The sequence below is a fragment of the Balaenoptera physalus genome (genome assembly GCF_965194825.1).
Source record: "Balaenoptera physalus genome assembly, chromosome: 11".
NCBI classification, from domain to species: Eukaryota; Metazoa; Chordata; class Mammalia; order Artiodactyla; family Balaenopteridae; genus Balaenoptera; species Balaenoptera physalus.
Window position 1 is genome coordinate 61,602,739 of NC_138896.1, and position 24,683 is coordinate 61,627,421.

Here is a 24,683-nt window from a genome sequence, read left to right on the forward strand (position 1 = left end):
GAGGATTAGGATGTTAAAATGTTTATTTCTCTGTTAAATGGTTTAATCATTTATGATAACAAACAATATAATTATTGTATTTATTGTAATATTTATTGTATAATTACAATATAATTAGTAAGCATACATGTTGTTTCTATTAAAAAAAAGAAGTATTCCAGTTAAGTGATGCATAGATTATAGGACTAAAAATAGGGGGAAAAAAATTCATTGTAGGTTTAGATGAGATGTTTTTCCCCTATCACAGTTATCACTATGTCTAAGTGGATAGTCAAGGAAATGAGAGGGTCACTGTCCTCCTGTCTTACTACACTCATCTTTTGCTCTCTATCCAAAGTGGTTTTTTAGTTGTGGTAAAATACACATAACATAAAATTTACTATTTTCAGCATTTTAAAGTATACAATTCAGTGGCATTAAGTACATTCACATTGTTGTGCAGCCATCACCACCATCCATCCCCAGAACTTTTTCATCCTCCCAAATGAAAACTCTGTGCCCATTAAACAATAATCCTCATTCCCCCCAGCCTCTGGTAACCACTATTCTACCTTCTGTCCCTATGAATCTGACTACTCTAGGTACCTCATATAAGTGGACTCATGTGGTATTTGTCTTTTAAAAACTAGTTTATTTCCCTTAGCATAATGTTCTCAAGCTTCATCCATGTTGTAGCATGTATGAAAATTTCACTCCTTTTTGAGGCTGAATAATATTTCATCATATAGATATAGATATATAGCATATTTTGTTTATCCATTCACCTGTTAATGGACATTTGGGTTGCTTCCACCTTTTGGCTCTTGTGAATAATGCTGCTACGAACACAAGTGTATATCTGTTTGAGTCCCTCCTTTCATTTCTTTTGGGTATATATCCATAAGTGGAATTGCTGGATCATATAGTAATTCTATGTTTAATTTTTTGAAGAATTGCCATACCATTTTCCACAGCAGCTGTGCCATTTTACAGTGGTACAGGGTTGTAATATCTCTGCATCCTTGACACACTTAATTATTCTCTCTCTTTCTTTCTTTCTATCTTTTTTTCTTTTTAAAAATAATAGCCATCCTAATGGGTGTGGGGTGCTATCTCATTGCATTTTGACTTGCATTTCCCTAATGATTAGTGATGTTGAGCATCTTTTCACATGCTTTTTGGCCATTTGTATATCTTCTTTGGAGAAATGTCTATTCAAGTCCTTTGCCCATCTTTGAATGGGTTGTTTTTGTTGTTCTTGTTGTTGAGTTTTAGGGGTTCTTTATATATTCTGGTTATTAATCCCTTATCAGATATATGATTTGCAAATATTTTCTCCCATTCCATAGGTTGATTTTTTTTTACTCTGTTGATAGTGTACTTTGATGCACAAAAGTTTTTTTTTTTTTAATTAATAGCTACTTTATTTATTTATTTATTTATTTATTTTTAGCTGTGTTGGGTCTTCGTTTCTGTGCGAGGGCTTTCTCTAGTTGCGGCAAGCGGGGACCGCTCTTCGTCGCGGTGCGCCGGCCTTTCACTATCGCGGCCCCTCCCTTTGCGGGGCACAGGCTCCAGACGCGCAGGCTCAGCAGTTGTGGCTCATGGGCCCAGTTGCTCCGTGGCATGTGGGATCATCCCAGACCAGGGCTCGAACCCGTGTCCCCTGCATTAGCAGGCAGATTCTCAACCACTGCGCCACCAGGGAAGCCCCACAAAAGTTTTAATTTTGAAATCCACTTCATCTAACTTTTCTTTTGTTGACTGTGCTTTTGGTGTCCTATCTAAGAAATTATTGCTATATCCGATGTCAGGAAGCTTCTTGTGTATGGACAGTTTAAGCTCTTACATTTATTTCTTTGACCTACTAAGGGTTAATTTTTGTATATGGCATACACTAAGGGTCTAACTTTATTCTTCTGAATATGGATATCCAGTTTTACCAGCACCATTTGTTGAAAAGACTGTCCATTCCCCATTAACTGATCTTGACACCCTTGTTGAAAATCATTTGACAACATGTGCCGGGTTTATTTTAGTGCTATCTATTATATTCTGTGGTCTATATGTCTCTCTTTATGCCAATACCACACTGTTTTGGTTACTGTAGCTTCCTAGTAAATTTTGAAATCAGGAAGTGTGATACCTCCAACTTTGTTCTTCTTTTTCAAGATTGTTTTGGCTATTCAGGGTCCCTTTAGATTCCATAGGAGTTTTAATGTTGGGATGGGTTTTTCTATTTTTGCAAAAACTGTCATTGGGATTTGATAGAGATTGCATTGAATCTGTAGATTTCTTTGGGTATTTGACATTTTAACAATATTAAGTTTTCCAATCCATGAACCTGAGGTGGCTTTCCACTTATTTATGTGTCCTTTAATTTCTTTCAGCAATGTTTTGTAGTTTTCAGTGAACAGATCTTTTGCCTTCTTGGTTAGGTTTATTCCTAGTATTTTGTTCTTTTTTCCTATTGTAAATGGTATTGTTTTCTTAATTTCTTTTTTGGTTTGTTCATTGTTAGTGTATAGAAATGCAACTGATTTTTTTGTGTTGATTTTGTATCCCTACAACTTTGCTGAATTCATTCATCCACAGTTTTAAAAGCAGTTGTATTTGTTTTCTATGTTGTATAATGAAGTACACAAATTTAGCAACTTAAAACAACACACATTTATTATCCTACAGTTTCTCTGGGGCAGGAGCCTGAGCGAGGTTGAACTGGGTCCTCTGCTTAGGGTCTCACGAGGCTGCAATCAGATGTTGGCTGGGCTGAATTCTCACCTGAAGACTCAACTGGGGGAAAATTTGCTTCTAAGCTCACTTAGATTTTTGGCAGAATTAATTTTCTTGTGGTTTTATGACTGAGGCTTCTTGCTTACTAGAAGTTACTTCATCATCTAGAGGCTATATTCAAGCTCCTAAAGGCTTCCCTCAGCTTTTTAAATCTTTTTTTTTTCTGGGGAGGGGACTGTGTTGGGTCTTCATTGCTGCGCGTGGGCTTTCTCTAGTTGCGGCGAGTGGGGGCTACTCTTTGTTGTGGTGCGCGGGCTTCTCATTGCGGTGGCTTCTCTTGTTGCGAAGCACAGGCTCTAGGCACACAGGCTTCAGTAGTTGCAGCACATGGGCTCAGTAGTTGCGGCATGCAGGCCCTAGAGCACACGGGCTTCAGTAGTTGTGGCGTGCAGGCTCAGTAGTTGTGGCGCACAGGCTTAGTTGCTCCATGGCATGTGGGATCTTCCCAGACCAGGGATCGAACCCATGTCCCCTGCATCGGCAGGCGGATTCTTAACCACTGTGCCACCAGGGAAGTCCCAGCTGCTCTCAGCTTATAGGGGCAACCTGAAGTTCTTGACCCTCTGGTGTTTCCCAGTCTCACCACTTCATCAGACCATCAAGGAGAGCCCAGAGCAAGTCTTCAGGCTAGACAGCCTTATGTAATGTGACATAATCATGGGAATGACATCTCATAACCTTTGTCATATTCTGTTGGTAGAAGCAAGTCATTAGTTCTGCCCAGATTCTTGGGGAGGTGTTTACACAAAGATGTGAACAGCAAGAGTTGGGGGTCATGGTGGGGTGACCACCTTAGTGTCTGTCTGCCATAGCTGGTTACAAAATAGCACATATTTTATAAACCCATTTTGTGTAAAAAACATATATGTGCACTTAAAGTATCTTCAAATGGTGGAAAACTTGTTTTTTATCGTTATTTTGTGGTATTTCTTCATTGTTTCCTCCTACTTCCTCTCCCTGCAACATTCCAGTTTTGCAATTTTAAATCTGTGTTTTCATTATAACTAAATATGTATTATTTACTACTTAAGCCAAGAATTATATCGTGATTGTTTCCTTTCTTGTTTAACTTTCTTTTTTTCCCTGGGGGTTAAGGCCTTTTTTTTTTTTTTTTTTTAGCTTAGTTTTCTATTCACCTTATTTTTCCCAAATGCTCCAACAGATTTTTCAAGTGTCTACTCTTTCTAATTTATTTTGAGCAAAATAATTAGTGGTTTATTTGTGAAATACCTGTAGAGAAATAGAAAACAAAAACACAGCTTCAGGAAGAATAATAAAATGAGCAGCTGCAGTCTTACTACATAGGCCAAGAAATTGAACATTACAGTATCCTAGAAGTTTCCTGTAAATATCTTTAAATGGCACCTTTTCCCCCTCCAGGTAATCATAATCCCATTTTACACGTTACTCACTCTTTTGGGACCATTCCCTGCCTAGCCCTGCAGTCCCATCCCTCCCTCCAAATATGTATTCCTAATCAATACATGGTTTAATTTTGAGAAACTGAATAGTTTGACCACCTTTTTGTGTCTGTTAGTCAAGTTAGGCTAACCTACTGAACAAACAAACCCCCAGGTTTCAGTGGTTTAACACGTTAAAGCTTATTTCTCACTCACATCTCTGCTGTGAGTTGGGAAGCACTGGCAAAGGAGTAGTTGGTTCCACAGAGTCACCCAGGGACTCAAGCCCCTTTCATCTAGTGACTCTGCCATTCCCTGGGGCTCAAAGACTTTCAGTTTCACTGAGCTTCTGCATCTGGCTGGCAGATTCGAGGACAGAGAGGGAGTGTGGTAGATTCCATGGGAAGTTTGATGGGCCTGGACTAATACATACGTCACTTTTGTCCACATTCCATTGGCCAGAATTCAGTCAAATGGCTGTACTTAATGCAAGGAAGGTTGTGAAATGTAGCATAGCTGTGGGCAGAAAAGGGAAATGACCTTGGTGAACAATAGGCCAGTTTCTACCATAGTATGTATCCCTAAGCAGTGTCTTTTTTTGGACAGTTTTGAAAACCTGAATGGCAAATATAAACCTAGCTATGAACAGAAAGGTCCATATTGCCACTATTAAATGAAGGCTCACAGGAGAAGATAAGTTGAACAGAGTCTTCCTTGAGTCCTTTCTGTTAAGTCCTTGGGAAAGTTTGCTTATGAGTCCTGGGAAACCATAAGACTCATCACAATCAGGGCACCTGGCAGAGCTGAAGTTTTTACAAGGTACTAAATATCTAGAAGAAATATGGTTGGGGAAGTACACTGCTCTTTCTAAGCAGTTCCTGCTCTAGCCGTTAGGAATAGGTAAAAGCAAAATGTGTCCATGGTGTGAAATAAGGCCTCAGCCAATCTAGGCACCTGGGGGTAGGACAGCGGGAACTTCATCAACATGGGGTCAAGACAAAGTAAATTCAGATAAAAACCTGGGCCAGATCAGCTCATATTAAAAAGAAGTCTTAAAGGCTGTGGGGATTTGGGTGGTGACAGCCCTCTACTATGTCTCTTGAATCTCATTGCTTCAATCTGTAGCTTTCTTCCTGGGATGTCTCACCCTCTCTGGGGATCAGTCCCCTTTGCCTGTTCTGTGTTGGATTTATTTCCTATATGCTAAATTTCCTCCCTTTTGATTTTCTCTTTTATTAGAGATGTATCTTCTAGTAACTTATTAACAAAGGGTGTAAAAGAGGTAAATTTTTGAGAACTTGCGTGTCTGAAGTGTTTTTAATAATCAAGTATGAGAATAGAACAGTGTGGCTGGGCATAGGTTGTCTGTAATTTTCTTTCAGGAATTTGAAGGCATCACTCTATTGTCTTCTTGTTGCCAGAATTACTTTTGTTTCCAGAAGACTGAAACAATTCTAATTGTTAATCCTTTATATGTGACCTGGTTTTTCCACCCCTGGAAGCTTATAAAATCATCCTTGTCCCCATGTTTGAAATTAACTATAATAATTCACTGTGAAATACCTGTGGACTCAGGACTTGTGTTACACATTCTGTAGGCCCTTTGAATCTGGTGACTCATGTCCTGAACTTCTGGCAAGTTATTTTATTAATGATTTCTTTCTCTTTGTTTCTCTGTGTGTGTGTTTCTGTGTGTGTGTGTGTGTGTGTGTGTGTGTGTGTGTGTGTGAGAGAGAGAGAGAGTGTGTGTGTGTGTGTTGGGGGGATGGGGGTAGTGGATGAACAGGATGGGAGGGTCAGTTTCTCTTTATTTTTATAAAAAGGGGCCACCAACTGTTGGTTTTGAGTCTTTTCTGAGCAGAAGTGATGTGTCTAGAGTGGACCTCATTGCCTGTGTCTTTAGGTTGGAGTAGCACTTGGATTAGCTACTGTCACAGCTGTGCTGTCAGCTCTGCTCTCTAATCATTCCGTCATGAACATTGTACTTATATCGCATTGTATCTTGTTGACTTCTTCCTTTTATTAGCCTAATCGGTATCTTGCCTACCATTTCAGGGCATTATTTTGTCTTTCTAAGTAAGACAGGTTTAAGCTACACAAACCTGACCAATGCAGCTCAAGAGAGGGAAAATACTGTCATCTTCCTTTCTGCTATAAAAGTACCTCATGTCACCACTATTTTTTTTCCCTAGTGGGTGAGCTACATGGTGGAAGGAATCATACAGATCTTCAGGGAAACCCAAAAATTTTCAAGAATTTTGCTGTGATAATAAAAACTTGTAGACTTGAACATTGATGTTTTCCCCAAGACTTTAGAGGACATTAATGGTTGCTTCTTTGTTCTAACTTTGACCTGTTGATTTGAGTCAGAGTTTTAATTTTATTACATTTTTAAGGTTAATATAATGGTGTTCATTCTTTTTAAAATTAGCAATGTGTTTCTCATTTACTTAGAATTTGATTATGTCCATAAGTGTATTGGTTGATGTGAAATCTGTTAGAAAATTATGGTTTTACCAGAGATGACCAACATAAATTTTTATAGTCGTACTTTGCAGTTGGTCTGACAGGCTAAATGAATCTTTCCCCCTTATCAGCTTATTAATATAGTGTCAAAGTTGGTTATTCTTACAAGTTTTCATACTATGAAATAGCCACAGAATTGTAGCTTTTAGCTTAAATCAGTTTTTGGTAAGGTGATTATCAACAGTATATAAAGCTTAAGAAAAAAGAAAAAAAATTTTTTTTTACATTATTGCCTTTGCCATTTATTATTCATATGTACAAAATTTTACATATTTTCAGTCATACTTTGCATGCCATTTTGTCATCTTTTTATACCTTATAGGCATGATATCAAACTTGTCCCTGTCTTCGCTTGCTTCCCATGAGTTTTCCAATGCCACAGTTTATTGCATCATGTTGACTGGCCTTGACTTAAAGCTGTTGTCAGTTTGGGTCATTTTCAGCTTAGTGTTTTGTTTTACCGTAGATTAAAAAGAAATTAAAATGATTGTCTTTATTCATGTAATTTTTTTCTTTTGTTGTATTATGTTCTAAGTTTTATTTTTGTTACTATTAGAATAGAGTTATTATGAGTATCGTCAGTAGAATTCATTCCCAATCAGAAGAAGAACCTAAGTTCTAAGACTAATTCTTTTTCCCCCTTTGGGATTTAATTCTGGTCCCTTCTATTTTATTATTAGTGGCAGAGGTTAGTTACATGCTTCTATCATATTTTGATTTTCATTTCTTTTCATGGAAGAAGTATTTCAGTAATAATTCCACATACCTCAGAAAGAAAACACACCCTTGTACAGTTCAGTAAGAGATGTTGCTACATATCTAGTTAATTGGAAATAGCGAAAAGTGCCTTCCCACAAAGTATGTAGGTCTGGTGTTGGATTAGATTTGTGTTTGAAAATGTACAGTTTCCCACCCACCTGTGGCTCAACTAAAATTAACTTTAGCCAGGGGATTTACTTCTGAGTTTTGCTTTGCCACCTCTTTTGCTATTTTGATTTCATATCTTTTGTGGGTTTGTTTTTTTTTTTTTTGGTGTCAGTTATACCTTATATTTCTGAAGCACTTTACAGTTTATAGAAACGTTTATATCCACTTGATCTTTAAAACGACCCTTGTGATGTGAGAAGAAATTTAATAAGAGAAGTTCAAGACTTGTTCATTGAAAATCACAAAACATTGTAGAAAGAAATTAAAGAAGATCTAAATGAATGGCAAGACACCCCATGTTCATGGTTTGGAATCTTAATGTTGTTAAGATGGCAGTACTCCCCAAGTTGATCTATGATTCAATATAATCCCTGTCAAAATCCCTGCTGCCCCACCCCCTTTTTTTTCCCCTGCACCAGGTTTTGGTGCAGAAATAGTCATGCCCATCTTAAAATTTGTATGGAAAGATAAGGGACCCAGAATAGGCAATACAATCTTAAAGAAGAAGAACAAAGTTGGAGGGCTCATTCTTCCTAATTTTAAAACTTACTGTATAGCTACAGTAATCCAGACAGTGTAATGCTGGCATAAAGATATACATATCAATCAATGGAATGGAATTGAGGGTCTAGAAATAAACCCTACTTTTATGGTCAGTTGATTTTTAACAAGGGTGCCAAGACAATTCAATGAGAGAAAAAATTGTCTTTTTAACAAATGGTACTTGGAAAAGTAGATATCCACATGCAAAAGAATGAAGTTGGATCCCTGCATCACACCATATAAAAAGCTAACTCAGAATGGATCATATAAAACCTAAAACTGTAAAACTCTTAGAAGAAAACATAGGAGTAAATCTTTGTCACCTTGGGGTAGGCAGTGCTTTCTTAGCTATGCACCACCAAGGCCTTACAACAAAAGAAAAAAAATTAGGTGAATTGACTTCCTCAAAGGAAAAACTTTTGTGCTTCAGAGAACATGATTAAGAAAGGATATGCAGAAATAGTATAAGTACATTCTCTCTGACCTCTTTACCATTTTAATTTTCCCATTGTAGTCTTTTGCCTACTTATAAGGCAGTGATTAGTATGTACATAGTACCTTGCAAATTCTCAAGAGATATTTGTTGAAAAGGGAAAAATTTAAAGTATATGATTTATTTTATTAAAATTTCCTAATTTTACAATCTCCATATTAATTACATTAAAAAAATCATATCCTTATTGCATGCTTTCATATTTCTCCCTCGTTTTTGGTTTTATCTTTGTTTTTGTCACCTGAGCTTCTATTAACCCTAGTACTTCTGCTGTTTTCTTGTTTTCTGCTTTATTTCACACTTTTAAGTGTGACCTATCTTCAACAATATATAATTTTTTCTCTCCCTTCCTTTCATTCTCTGAACATACGACCGTGTATTTCTGAGATACTTTAAAAGGCGTAGGGAAAGGAGGCCATTTGAGTGGTACTAGAACATGATTTACTTCGTAGGGCAAACTGAGAATGCAATTGTTGGTAAGAGTACATCTTCCTAATTTAGGTTCTGCACAGTTGATGAAGTAGTATTATAAATCATGTTGAACATACAGCCCATTAGAGTTCATTATTGAATAACATTGTTGGCAAGGAAGGAAGTGCACCACTGGCATGTCATCTTATGAAAAGAAGAAATGGAAAGATTATCAGTTGTGTTGTGTATATGCGAATACTATGTATTCAAAATATAAAACTTTAAAAAACATTTTTGGTAATTCTTAGGACTTCTGAATGTGGAAGTAGGAGATGTGATTATACAAGTTCGCTTCGACCCTTTACAGGCATTATATTTTATAAAAGATGAGTTTAAATTAACCGTTATAGGTTCTGATACTTTCCTGAGATTTAGTTTGTGCTTAGCATCTACCTTTCCTTGTTCTGCCAGGCCGTCCAGTGTTGACTTATGTATTTTTTGCCGCATATATATATTTTTTATTTTTTACTTTGCCTCAAGTTCTAGACATTTTTTTTTGGTCGGTTTTGTAGGTTCTGGTAATGATTTATTCATTTTGTGTAATGGTCTCATCTAGATATTTGCAGAATTGATGTTTTTAACTATAATCCCTACCTCCCTTTTCCTCCCTCCCTTCCTTCCTTTCTTTTTCCTTTTTTCCTTTCTTCCCACCCAACCCTTTGCCCTTCCCCCTCCTCCATTTTTTTCTTTCAGTCCAGGAATTCCTGTTCTCTCCTTTTCGTAATCTTTATAAGGTATACATAACTATTCGTATTCTTCTATCCTGTGGTTACCTCTGCCTTCCATTTTTGTTTCAAATCAAGAGTTTTTAATTGCAATTCCCAGTTCCCAGGCCTATTGTTCATTTAGTCATCTACCTTTCTCACCGGTTACTTTTTTTTTTATAAATTTATTTATTTATTTGTTTTTTTATTTGGCTGTGTTGGGCCTTTGTTGCTGTGAGCGGGCTTTCTCCAGTTGCGGCGAGCAGGGGCTACTCTTCGTTGCGGTGCGCGGGCTTCTCATTGCAGTGGCTTCTCTTGTTGTGGAGCACAGGCTCCAGGTGCGCGGGCTTCAGTAGTTGCAGCATGCAGGCTCAGTTGTTGTGGCTCGCGGGCTCTCTAGAGTACAGGCTCAGTAGTTGTGGCACACGGGCTTAGTTGCTCTGTGGCATGTGGGATCTTCCTGGACCCAGGCTTGATTCCGTGTCCCCTGCATTGGCAGGCAGATTCATAACCACTGCACCACCAGGGAAGCTCTCACCGGTTACTTTTTTCCTAATACTTTATTATAAAAAAATTCAAACATACAAAGAAGTTAAGGGGACTCCCTGGCCGTCCAGTGGGTTAGGAATCTGCACTTTTACTGCAGGGGCCCAGGTTCGATCCTGGTCTGGGAACTGAGATCTTGCAAGCCTCACAGCATGGCCAAAAAAAAAAAAGGTTGACAGAGGTCTGTGAACACTCATGTACCTACCACCTAGATTCTACTATTAATATTTTATTATACTTTGTCACCTGTATATTCCTTTATCCATTCTTCTATCTATCCATTATTCTGTCTTTTTTGTTTTTGTTTTTGGATGCATTTCAAAATAAGTAGCAGTTATAAGTACACTTCAACCCTAAATATTTCAACATGTGCATCGTTGACTAGATTTCAGTATTTGTTTAGAGGACTTTTTCTTTTGAGGTGGAATTTATATAGAAAGATATGCACAGATCTTAAGTGTACCATTTAATGACCTCTATCTTTCCTTCTAAGTCAATTGTGTTCTAATAAATTCTAATAAGAGGACTAGCACTAACTAAGAGCATTATAAGGCCATACTACCAAAACTTGTGTATTCATTTGGATTTTCCAAAAAAGACTTTGAATACCACAGAGTACCTTAAAACTTTCTTCTTATTTTTGTTTTTATTACGTAAATGTGCTACAGTATAATGATTATAGTTAAAAGTGTTTTTATTTTTTCCATATTGTTCCACGCTTCACCAAAAATTCTTAGTATGGCCAATGATATCACATGATGCATGCTGGAATAACTAACTTGAGGATACTTTTATTTAGTTAAAAATATGAAATTTTAAAGAAAGGCTACGATGGCTCTTTTTCCAGCTTCATAAGCTAAATATGTAAAAGAGCTAGTTAATTCAAGACACTGAACATTTCTGGAGTGCTTTGTGGTCTTTTAAGTGCTTGCATTTATCTTAACTCATTTGAGCCTCACATTAGCCGTGTTAGGTAGTTGGGACAGTTGTTATTTCTGCTCTCTGGATGAAGAAAGCAAGGCATAGGCAGTGGGAAGAACAAAGCAGCAGTTGGTCATACAACCAGTTGAACTCAGATCCTCTCACTTTAAATCTTGTCCAACGGCAACAACTACAATCACACTAATTCTTTAGTTCAGGTGCTATTCTGGATCCTTGGATTTGCTTATGAATAACTAACAAATGTCTTATTGTACAGACTAGGGTCAACTGTAATGACAGGGCTGACGCGAAGACTTATGCCAATATTTTGAATTCTCTATGATGAAATATTTAGATATAAGGCAACCGCAACCATCAGGATCCAGACAGAACTATCTAACTGTGCTATATTTAGAGTATGACACACTGATATTCTGTTCTCACAAGAGTGAACAATATCATGATTGAAATGCCACTTAATGTGGCAAAATGCCTATTTTTCAGAAATGTATTACATGAGAAGCTTATTGGAGAAGAGAAAGCGTAATTGATATACCTGTTTTGGAAGGTTTATATTCCACAACATCCTTTCTTTCCTTTAGGTAGACAAATACTTAATGACAAAACCATCTGGAGAAAATCAGCTTGACATTGGGTAAAGAACTTAACAAAAAGCAGTCAGTTTTGTTCTTGTCAGTGGATGTAAAGGTTTAGCTCTTGGTTTAGTTGATAGCACTAAGGAAAAGCTGGAAGGAATTAACATGGCTCCCGATGAAAAGTGTTCTTGAGAAAACCTCCTTGGAATAGAAACTTACTGAAAGTCCTTTAGAATCAGAAACCAGAACTAATTTATTCGAGGTCACCTTTGAGTCTGTACCTTTAATTTTGTCATTTTGTTGAAAAGTAGTTTTCTATCAACTGTGCCAGAAATCTTATTTTGTTTAAGGTTTCCCCCTATCACTGGTGTAGAATGTTCTGGAGTTGTTAGAAGATAGTTGCATAGGAGCTGAAAACTAGATTTTTCTGATATTAGTAAGTGTGTCTGCTTACAGAATACAAATAATATAATTTTTTTCAAAAGCACTAGATTGTTTTTTGAAATAGGTAATGGTCGATCTGCCTCATGTGCAAATGAAAAAGGTGACAGGACCTGGCCAGTCATGCATGTAAACACCTGGGTACCCTTGTAGATAGCACACGGAGGATAAGGAAGACAGATGGGAAGTTCCCATTTCCTGCTCATTAGCCTGTGCCTCCGTCCCTTTCACTGTCATCTTTCTCTCAGGGTGGGTTAGCCTGGAGCTTATTGAAACAGTTTTTTTAGGCGTTTTTAAGAAAAGATAATTCTTTATGTAAATCTGTGTGCTAGGAATATCCTGGCAGCTCTAAGGTCTAAGACAGTGTTAGTTGAGAAAGATGGAAATTGGATTACAGGGAAAGAGGAGAAAGAAATCCTACATTCAAAAGAGCACCACCAGCAGTGGCTTCAGATTGCGTGTCTCAGCTGTGCAGTATATTGAGCCTAATTTGGGTGTGATCCACTTTGGGGCCAGTTTATTCTTTGATATGAATGTTTTTATTTTTAAATGCATCCCTTTTTCCCTTTTTCTTTAAAATGCTATTGAAATTTTAAAGAATCAAGAAGAAAAAAATGCGTCCATAATCTCGTCCTCGTAACAAAACTGCTGTTAAGCTTTTGCTACACTTCCAGCCAAATCTTTCTTCTGTAATTATTTTTGTGTGTCTGGAATTAGAAAATGCCTGTTTTTGTGAAATGCCTGCTTCTGTGAAATGTCTTTTAGTGAGTCCTTGGAAAGTTGGCTGAAGGACAAATATTGGATGATACCACAGTGCATCAGCTAAATTGTCACTCCAGTCTGAAAAGGAACTTTGTGTTGCATGCTGCTTTTTTCTCAGTGGGTGACTAATATTTGTAGAGCATTACTATTAAATAAGTGAATGATTTTTAAAATGATGCTGAAGATGAGGATGATGGGAGACTTCTGAAAAAACTCCTCTGTGCTTTCCAGAAATTGTCTTGATTGGTGGCTAGCAGTTATCCGCTGCTGCTTTCACATATACATTCTTTTTTTTCTTCCATTTCCATTTAAATGAATCCTTTTCTTGTATCAGATATATTTTCTATGGCAGAATAATAAACTGTCTTCAGTCTTCATTCTGATTGACAAATATACAAGTCAGCTATGTGGGAATAAAAATGGTGTCAGCTAAGATGGGAATGGCCTGAATTTTCATTGGAGAGAACTTTTTTGGAAGAATGGATTGATGAAGTGGTTCTGTTTTATTTTGCTTGAATCAAGTAAATTCCAATACATTAAAGTCACTTGTACTTTTCATATAGTTCATACTATTAGGATAAACTTACTTGAGATTTTCTTTGTGACTCACTGTGTAATGAAATTTCGCCAGTCTATTTTGATAAAGCTAGGGAAAAAGATTAAGTTAATGGATATTTCACTAAATGATCAGTACTTCTCAGGAATGTGTATAGGAGAGAAGGAGGTCATATAAATTGGGATGCATTCTCAGGAGTATTTTTAATTTCGTATACCATGTGTTAGAAAGCTTAGATGGTCTTTATCATCCTTGTTATTTAATCCTGGCAGATGAATTTTTCTTCTCTCTTTTGTAAAAATACATCTATCTTATAATAATAACAATAAAAATAGACCCATAGATATATATTCTTAGTTGTTGGCCTGTGTCATCGCTGTTTTGTTAATCAAAGTATCTTTGGCACCTCCCATAGTACCTACCTGGCAATAGCAGACACTCAGAATTTGTTGCCTAGAGGGTGTTGGTTATTGCTAATTGCAGAATAATAAATCTTCATTTGTTTTTTTGTTTTTTGTGGGTTTTTTTTGATGTGGTAATGGTTTAAGTGGAATTGTTTCTTGAATTACACTAAAAGCCAACTTACCCTTGTAGCTTTAAGGCTCTATATTAAAATTTCTTGAATATGTGCTCTCAAAGTTTGAGGCTGAATGACTTTTCTGAAATGTTTTTGACTTTGGAATGGAAATAGATTTTAGAAATAGCTGTAGTAACTTTAACCTGTTAAGTAGAATTACTGCTCTTTGCAGTTTTCTGAGGCTAATATGATAATGCATTCTGTGTTTAGCATGGTAAAAAGAGTTAGGAGGTTTAGTAGTTAGTATAAATTTAAATATTCTAAAATTTATTGAAATAAATTGATAGTGGAGGACAAAGTGTTTGGTGACTAATTTCTTTAATTTATACATAAATATATAAATATTATTTCTCTTTGTTAAAAGTATAAATGAGCATTAAAAGTGCATAAAGAGAAGCATCCTAAATTATTGTTTCTTTTTATTTCAAGGCTGAAAACAGTGAAGTCACTTTTCACAGTTAAAAGACTATTAAGAAGACAAGATGGGGACTCCTGGTTCTGGAAGGAAAAGAACACCTGTGAAAGACCGATTTTCTGCAGAAGATGAAGCTTTGAGTAGCATTGCCAGAGAGGTATGTCTGGAAGACCCCTCTCAACACTGAGTTGTACAGATGAGAATGTTATAAAAATTCCAGGTGGGGGCTGGAGATATATACCGACATTCATTCATTGAGCTAGTTTCAGAATGTTTACTATAAATAAGATGTTAAATATGCCCTCTAAAATACTGTATTAGAGTAAAATACAGTTACTGTCTCTTTACTTGGATATTTAATCAACTCATTTAAAATTAATTTTTCATTTTATTTTTGTGGATTAGTTGACTTCCAGGTATTTGTCTTGATGTTTTGAAATTTATAATTAATCTTCATTATTGAAACTTAAGGTAATTAGAATGTTGAAGATATGATAACTATATTACAAAAATGCTCATTGGGCTCTACAGTTAATATATTCCAGGAAGCACTGTATAAATGTTAACAGAAATAATCCTTATTTGGTGTCTGCTCAGATTCAGTGTCTTAGCTGTTTTTTGCAGTGGAATTTTTATGTCTAACTTTTAGCTAGTAATAGAGCTTCTGGAGCATTTTTTGTTTTGGTTTGTTGACAACTCAGAAAAAAGGAAAGGGGTGTCACCTATCGAATCTCTGGCAGCATTTCCTGTTGCATATTGAAAATTTAAGATAACTCCCAGCTGTGATTTCTTAGTGAGGAGCCAACTTTGTTTCAGACTCTTATCTGCAGCTGCAGACCTGACCATATACTAACCTGGTACAAGAATTGCTTAGAGCATTTTAAAATTGTATTCTTTGGGTGAGAATTATTCCCTCATCACTTCCTCTTTGTTATTCTTAGTAAATAACTCATTTAGGACTAGTGCTGTTTCCTTTTGACATATTACACAGTCTTTTTTTGGATCCAGCTCACTGTTACGTTTTTCCTTTTATAAGCTACTCAGCTTTTGAATTAGAAGTCAAATTTTGTAGGAGGATATTTGAAGCAGAGGAAAGTTATCTAAAAACTGATGACAAAACTGTGATAATACTTTAACAAAATTACTTTTAAAAAATCAGTGAGATATTTTTAGATAAAAAGGTAAAAGATATTTTAAAATGAAGTAGTGGATGACACTTTACAATGGTCTTAAGTATTTACCCGAATGAAGTATTTTGGAAGCCACATAGTTTCAGTTGAAAATTGAAACTACTCAAAATGTTTGCTTCCAAAATTGGAGGGATTTACATACCCAGATTTCTATAAGGGGAGAAAATGCCAGTATGTTTTAGGCTCTTTTTGTACTGTCACTGGGTACTTGAACTCTTTTTGGATGTAATGCTTCATTTACAAAATTGGGTAGCATTCTAGCATCCAACACTTGAGTGCTTACTATGTGACAAATACTATTTTAAGCATTTTAAATGAATTAGTTTATTTACTCTCCACAAAATTCTGAAATTGGTTCTATTATATTCTCCATTTTACAGATGAAGAAATCATTGCATAGAAAAGATAAGTAACTTCCCTAAGGTCACTCAGCTAAGAAATAGCCGAGCTTGGATTCAAACACATAGGCTCACTGTGCTGCGCTGTTGTCAGTCTTCTCCATCTCCTCCATTAATATTTTGTTTTTCTGTAACTTTTCATGATTTTAAAAGCACTTTCACATCTTGATTCTCACAATAACCTTGTGAGTTAGGTAGGATAAGCATTGTTATTAGCCTTATTTACAGATGAGGAAACAGACGAAGCCGAGAGATTAATGTCTGGAAGGTATCAGAACTGGGACTCAAATTCAGCTTTTAAAGCCATTGTTTATTTTTCTGTATCATGCTACTTCCAGAAGAGCTGGACTTTGGAGAGTTGTAAGTGTGGCTTTGAATTCTGGCTGTACTAGTCGCTGGTTGAGTAATCTTGTTAAGTAACTACTCTGGACTTCAGTTTCCTCATCTGTAAAATGGGAATAATATGGGCCTCCTGTATTATAGGGCTGCTGTGACAAAGTAAATAGTGCACGTAAACTTTACCATAGTGTTAGGCTTCCAGTAGGCTATTTTGTTGCTTATTAATAAGTTGAAATAGAAAGTAAGAATAGAAGTAAAATATTCTTCTTTTATAAGAAATATATTTATTAAGATAGGTGTTCTAAAACGTGGTTGATCATATGAATCTCCCAGGTTGCTTTTTCAATGTACAGATTCCCAGGTGTTACCCCATACTTGCTAAATCTGAATCTATGAGGTTGAGCTTATAAATCTGTATTTAAATAAACACACACACACACACACACACCCATACACACATACACACATACTCCTTCCTAGGGGATTTTGATGGCCAATCATGGGAACCATGAACCAAAGTACCCAGAAGATCCCATCCTGGATGGTCAGTTTTTTTTTACTTACAGGTTATTTTCCTCCCTGTACATTATTATTTTGCTATGAAATAACTAAGTTTAATCCATTTATTATAATATTTAAAGTTACAATAATTATTTTTATTATTAGAAAAGGTTTTAAGAGGCCAGTATTTCTAGTTTTTATTTCTATATTCAGAACTCTGAATATGAATATTCCAGCTTTAATAACCTTGTCAGAAGGCTTAGCTTAACCTGAAACATGAAAGGGCTAGTTTTTACTTTTAAGATTCAAGACTTTATTTGATAGATAGCTAGTGGGAAGCAGCCGCATAGCACAGGGAGATCAGCTCGGTGCTTTGTGACCGCCTGGAGGGGTGGGATAGGAAGGGTGGGAGGGAGATGCAAGAGGGAGGGGATATGGGGACATATGTATACGTATAGCTGATTCACTTTGTTATAAATCAGAAAGTAACACACCATTGTAAAGCAATTATACTCCAATAATTAAAAAAAAAAAAAGACTTTATTTGCAGGATGAGTGCCTAATGTGTGGTGCAGTAAAACTTTAGAGGAAATAGGTTTAGCAATCTTAATAATTCTTTCATATATTCCTTGTGATTTTTTTCCTTTCAAGTTTTCATAGCCAGTGCATTCATACATTAGATGGTTGTGCATTCATACATTAGATGGTTGGCATTCACAGATAGTCCCTAATCGTTATTTTCTCTGATAGGATCATCCCTTTCTCACACACACACACACACACACACACACACACACACACACACACACACAATTACCTTAAGTTAGGAATAAAAACTAACAGAACCCCCATAACAATTAAAAAGGACAAATAGCTTAATCTTTTTTTTTTTAAGTTAAATCTTAAGAGTTTAATTTGTCTTTTCCTCACTTCAAATTGTTTTTTGAGGCAGACAGGGTATACCATAAATAAAGAAAAATAGCCTCTTTTTCCTCTTGCTTACTATCTGCTCAAGTATCCATGCTTCTCAGTTGGCCCCAAATCAGGCAACTAGAGGGAATGAGGAGCAAAAGAAACAAAAAGCTTGAATATGTTCTGCAAACTGGATAATTTGCATGCTAAAATGTGAAACCGAGTGCACTTTAAAAATTGTTGTAAAATACTCATAAAATTTACCACTTTAGCCATTTTTAAGTGTACAGTTCTGTGGACTTAAGTACAGTCACATTGTTGTGCAACCATCATCACCATCCATCTCCAGAATTCTTCTTACCTTGTAAAACCTGTTTGCATTTTTAAAAGATGTTGAAATGTTTGAAGATTGCTCCATGAAGGCAGGAATGTGGATGGATCTAGAAGTCCCACCATGTCTGTAATAGGCATGTTGCTGCTTTGCTGGGTGAGCATGTGTGTCACAGCTCTCTGAAGACCTCATAAGAGCAGGTGTTGGAGGAGGTCAGCAGCAGGTTCTCTAGGGTATCAGAAGGCCAATCTGGATGCCTACCTTTCTTGCTTGTTTGACTTTGATTGTCCCACAGGTTTGGGGGAAATGCAGTTGGAGAGTTGCCTTTCAGTGAAAATTACCCGAAAGCACAGAGGGTATCAAATGGAGACCCTTAGGCAGCTAGCCTCGCAAAAGGAGAAAGATAGGGATGGATGAAAGCCAGTTATGCCGCCTTACCACAGTCAGTTTGGTGAGTGTTATGAAGAGTGTTCCTATGAGAAGTAGAAGCCTCTTGGAGGGTTTGCAAGCAGTCTTACTATGGCCTCACTGAAGCCTGGAATATTCCTCCTTTCCTTGTTGTAGAGCTGAAATTATGAAGAAAACATGTTTTCTGCACATCTCTTCAAATGGAAGTCATCAGAACGTTGCTTATTTTTGAACCTGATGATCTGAAAGCCCTTCCAGTTCTAAAATTCTGTGATCTCTTTTGAGATTCAGGACCCAAAGAAAATTCATACTCATAATGCACAAGTCTCTTGAATCTAAAGAATCAATGACAGGCATAGAAACCGATCATCTTTTATAGGAGTTAGAGTCTAGTAAGTGGAATGTTTGGAGACTTTTACGTTGAGCAGAATTTACGTGTATACATATTTGGTGTGCAAACCTACTTGTAATAATAAGGAAGAAAAGAAACTATGGCTGTTTAACATTTGTAGCCGCTAGAACTTGGATTTCATTTTTTTAAATAACTTTATTGAGATATAATTCACATAACATATAGTTCACTCATTTGAAGCATACCATTCAATGGTTTTTACATGATTTACTTTTAATTTGTGGTTAAAATATATATAAGAAAATTTGCCATTTTAACCATTTTTAAGTCTACAATTCATTGGCATTAATTACATTAACAATGTTGTATAACCAGCACCACTGTCTATTTCAAAAATCTTTCATCACCCCAGACAGAAATTCTGTAACCATTAAGTAGTAACTCCATTGCCCCCTCTTTTAGCCCCTGGTAACCTCTAATCTAATTTATGTCCCTATGAATTTGTCTAATTCTAGATATTTCATAGAACTGGAATTATACAGTATTTGTCCTTTTTGTGTCTGGCTTTTTTCACTTAGCATAATGTCTTCAGGATTCATCCGTGTTGTAGCATGTGTCAGAACTTCATTCCTCTTTTTTTTTTCCTTGTAAATAACTTAATTCCTTCTTTTATAGCTGAATGATGTACCATTGTATGTATATATTACATTTTGTTTATCCATTTATCTATTGATGGACCCTTGGTTGGATTTTATTAGTTTGCTGCTTAAAGAGGTAGATTCCAGGCATCTGGAATGATGAGTAGTGAGAACCAGAAGTTTGTGGTTTTGATTATAGATTAGCAGCCTGAGAAGGATACAAAGGGAAGAACTGTGCTTAGTTTAAAAGATACTGTCCAGTGTTATTGCTTTATGGAATAATAATCATAATAGCTTGATAGAGCTAATGATTTTCTCATAGTTATTTAGCTATTTTATTTGAATAATTTATTCATTTTTAGGCCATGTCGAACTAAGGATAAAAAACTTTTGGCAAGGATAGCAGTTTTTTAAAATGCAAAGAATTACCATAATCAATAATAATTATGGGTAATACCATCTTTCATTTAAGAATAAAGTAGTTTTGGGGGCTTCCCTCGTGGTCCAGTGGTAAAGAATCCGCCTTCCAACGCAGGGGACGTGGGTTCGATCCCTGGTGGAGGGACTAAGATCCCACATGCCGCGGGGCAACTAAGCCCACACGCCTCAACTAGAGAGCCTGCATGCCACAAACTACAGAGCCCACGCACCCTGGAGCCCGTGTGCCACAACTAGAGAGAGAAAACCCGAACGCCACAACTAGAGAGAAGCCCGCGCACCACAGGGAAAAGATCCCGCGTACCTCTATGAGGATACCGCGCACCGCAACTAACACCCAACGCAGCCAAAAAAAAAAAAATTAAAAACTTAAAAAGAAGATTAAAAAAAAGAATAAGAATAAAGTGGGTTTCTTTTTTAAACGTGAATTTTGAATGTCATTCATTTAGTAAATGTTTGTTGAGCATTTACTCTCTGTAGGTGCTGTGTTAGGTAAGGAGGACAGGGAATGGACAGGTCTAACATGGTCATTTCCCTTTATGGAGCTTAGGTTCTAGAGGGGAAAATTGACCCTAAAAAATCATTACATAATGAACCTGTTCTTTGATTTTCAGCTTCTTTTTTTCCTTCAAATTTAATGTCTACATTTAATATTGTAATTTCTGTCTTGAAAGCGGTGATTGTCAGTGTATATCACAACCAGTGGCATTCTTAGAATTGAGCAAATGTAATAATATATTTATTTACAACTGTGCTAAGTGCTGTGAGTGAACAGTAAATGATTTCGTTAAAGAGTGTGTGACGGGGGACTTGACATTTTGGGGGCTTTGGGAAGGCTTCCCTGAGGAAGCGCCCTTTCAGTTGGGTTTTGAAGGAGGAATGCAGTGATTTAGGGGAAGCAGTTGTCAGATGCGGGGAGGAGCTTTACAGTCAGAGGGAAGAATGTGTGACAAGCTTTGAGGCTGAAAGAGTGTGGAGAATTCAAGGAGTAACAACACAAACAGCTAACACTTGCTGAGCTCTTATTATGTACCAGGCACTATTCTAAGTTCTTTAAACAGATTTAATCCTCTTGATAACTCTGTGGGGTGGTCTACTATTCTCATTTTATCTGTGATGAATCCAAGGCATGGAGAAGTGAGGTAACTTGCGCAAGGCCACATAGCTAGAGAAGGGTCGGTCTGAAATGTGCACTTGGGCTCCTACACTCTTAATATTGTGCCTCCCATGATATCACTGTTAACTCTGACACGTACAGCAAGGAGGAGAGTAGCCAGAGAGGTAGGCAGGAGCCGGGTCACACAGGCCGGTGGTTCTCAACTGAGAGTGATTTTGTCCAGCTGGGGGCAGTTGGCAGTGTATGAAGATATTTTTGCCTGTCACAACAGGGGGAGGGGTGTGCTAGTGGCATGTGTGGGAGAGGCCAGGGATGTTGCTAAAAATGCTGCAGTGCACAGGACAGTCCCCACAGCAAATGTCAGTAGGGCTGAGGGTGAGAACCTTGATATAAGATTTTGGTCTGTGTCCTAAGAGCAAAGGAAAAAACATTGAAGAGTTTTGTGTAGGGGTATGATGTGATCAGATATGTGCCTTCAGAGGATGACTTTCCTGCGGGTTGGAGATGATATCACAAAGAGACGTTAGTGGATGCGGAGAGATGAGTCATGAGACTTGCAGAGGCATTGGTGGCCTGGCCTAGAGTGATGACAGTAGGGATGGGGAGAGGTGGTTGGAATGCAGAGGTAGGAGGAGATGCTCAGTGAGTGGCAGTGGTTGGGTAGCAGAGAGGGGAGGTTTGGGGTTGTGCATCCTGGGGGATGGTAGGCAACGTTAGTGTGGGGAGGGGGTTTGGAGAGGGAAGACCATGAATTTATGTTAGGACGTGTGGTATTTAACGTGCCTCTGAGGCATCTAAGTGGAGATTTTGAAGAAGCAGTTTGGGGATTTGGATCAAGAGGTCAAAGGAGAAGTCTGGGCTATACATACATATTTGAGACTTGTGCGCATGTAGAAAGTAATTGAAATCATGAGTTGTGGATGAGGTTGTCTAGGGAGAAAGTGTAGAGTTGAGGATAATCACTCCTCAGGCTGAGCCCTAAAGAACTCTGGGATTTCAAGGTCATGTCTTAAGTCTTTCTTAATTTTGGCACTTTTTTGATCACCCTTTTGTGTTTGGTTCAGGTTGTTCTTTGCAAATTGGATTTGTCTGAAAAATTAACTCCACAGGAGGCAGAATTACTCTTATTTAAAATACCTTTCAAATGCCTTTAATACACTCAGTGGTGGTACACAAAAATTTATAAAAGATTATGAAATATGAGTTAATTTTTCAGGGTTATGAAAAATAAATGTTTTTCTTTCCATTTCTATCCAGTTAAAAGTTTTCTTTAAAAATTCTCCCCCTTCGTACTTACTGTTTTTAGTAGACAAATTCTTTGAAAGAGCAGACCTAAGTTGTCGTTATTAGTCATTTAGGAATCTTTCCAGTGGCATTAGTACATGAATGCAGCCAATTCCTGTCAAGTGCAGACCTCTCTGTTTTTTCCCCCATTTACCCACTGGAACTAAGGCAGAGGAGGGTAGGCGATGTGGTTGGGCACTCCCTCCCCTGCCCCGCCCCCCAAATCCAGGGCTCTGTGATGGCCAGCGTTACTCTCAGTATCTCACTGTCCCTTGATTTATCCCTCTAACCAGAATTAAGGGAGGATTATTGAGCCCTATGACTTAGTTTTGTGTCAGCGTGACTGAAAAATGTTTGGTATAAGGTTCACTGTCACAATCTTCACCATTCCTGTGACTTACAGGTATTTGGAGAAAAAATTCAGATAGTGCAGTACCCTTACCCTAAATGTAAGGACGCTACTAGCAGCCCCACTGCCACCCCCAGCACACACACAGAGTATCTCTACCACAACTGTGGGTCACATTTCCCCTTCGGTTAGATGCGTCATTGCTGAGCCAGGGTTTCAGTCTTCCAGTGCTATCTATTTACTAGGTTGTATTCAAACCTCAGTAATAAAGTCTGTAATCTTAAATTCCTTCTCTCATTTCAAAAGAATATTTTGCTGTCAGCAGTTTTCTAAATAAAAGGAAGATATAGTTGTTTGACATCAGAAGAAAATGGGTTAAAATCCCTAGATTTTATCTAATGTATATTGGTGTTTATGCTCAGAAAAATTTATATAGTTGGTTTTCAACTACCAAAAGCTTTAAAAAAAAATGGTTAAACACAATTATATTGTTAAGATCTAATTAAAGGGACTTCCCTGGTGGTGCAGTGGTTAAGAATCCACCTGCCAATGCAGGGGACACAGGTTTGATCCCTGGTCCGGGAGGATTCCACATGCCACGGAGCAACTAAGCCCATGTGCCACAACTACAGAGCCTGCGGTCTAGAGCCCGCAAGCCACAACTACTGAGCCTGTGTGCCACAACTGCTGAAGCCCGTGCACCTAGAGCCTGTGCTCCGCAACAAGAGAAGCCACCGCAGTGAGAAGCCCGTGCACCACAACAAAGAGTAGCCCCTGCTCGCCACAACTAGAGAAAGCCCACATGCAGCAACGAAGACCCAACACAGCCAAAAAAAAAAAATTAAAAAATAAATTAATTAATTAAAAAAAAAAGAAATGCACCTCTTTAAAAAAAAAATCGTAAAAAAAAAATCTAATTAAGAAAAATGGTACCTAAGATTTTCTACTAAAGGGAAGTTGCTAGGGAATTGAGTAATGATTTTTATTTGTTAATTTGGAAACCATAGCAACACAATAAATATTATGTCTCTTAATTTGTCTTCCAGTGTTCTTTTGGCATGAGTGTCATGGAAGAATAACAAAATTAAACACAGTAAACTCTGAGTCTTTAGCTACCTGAATTAGTCATTTGCCTTGAATGTTTCACTTTCTAGAATTTTATATTTCAGATTTCTTGATATTAAAGTGTAGTCTGTAAAGGTCCAGATTATACCTTATTTTTCTTTCTCATGCCAGTTGCATGGATTTTATATTATGGATATACATGCAGGCTGGCAATTCCATATTTGGCTCAGTTCAGTGCATTTCTGTCAAATCATGAAATTTTAATTTGCCTCCCTTTAAAACTGTCACATGATCACAGCAGGACAAAAGTTTAAAAGCTAGAGGTTTCCCTTCTTTTAAAGGCATTTGAGTGTGTGTTATGTTCTATTCTTTTTGAAAAATGTTAAATGCAGAAAGGTTTTGATAATAATGTCAGTACCCATGAGTCTACATTAAATGATGCTAACATTTTGGGACAGTTATTGCAGACTTTTTCTTATAAAGATCAGAAGGAAGGGAGAAGACATTATAAACCAAGTTTAGGGCCCTTTATTTTACCCCCAGGCCTATTTCCCCTTCCCCCACCCCAACAGGGAACCACTATAATAAAATCATGAGGTATCCTTCCTGTTCCTGTTCTAAAGGTTCTAATACATATCACTATAAACAGTATTGTTTTATGGGTTTGTGTGTGTCACTTTCTAAGTGTTCTCAGGCACAGGGGTAGAACAC

At 37.2% G+C, this 24,683-nt stretch overlaps 1 protein-coding gene across 33 annotated transcripts in view; it reads left to right on the forward strand.

The window, feature by feature from the left end:
* LRRFIP2 (LRR binding FLII interacting protein 2) overlaps nucleotides 1–24,683 on the forward strand; it is a 121,550-nt gene that overhangs the window by 6,285 nt on the left and 90,582 nt on the right. For all 33 annotated transcript variants that reach the window (XM_082412858.1, XM_082412827.1, XM_082412859.1 and 30 more), the window contains one exon: nucleotides 14,665–14,807. In XM_082412858.1, the coding sequence (XP_082268984.1) occupies nucleotides 14,718–14,807 (90 nt within the window). In that variant the 5' untranslated portion in view covers nucleotides 14,665–14,717. The remainder of the gene's footprint in view (nucleotides 1–14,664; nucleotides 14,808–24,683) is intronic.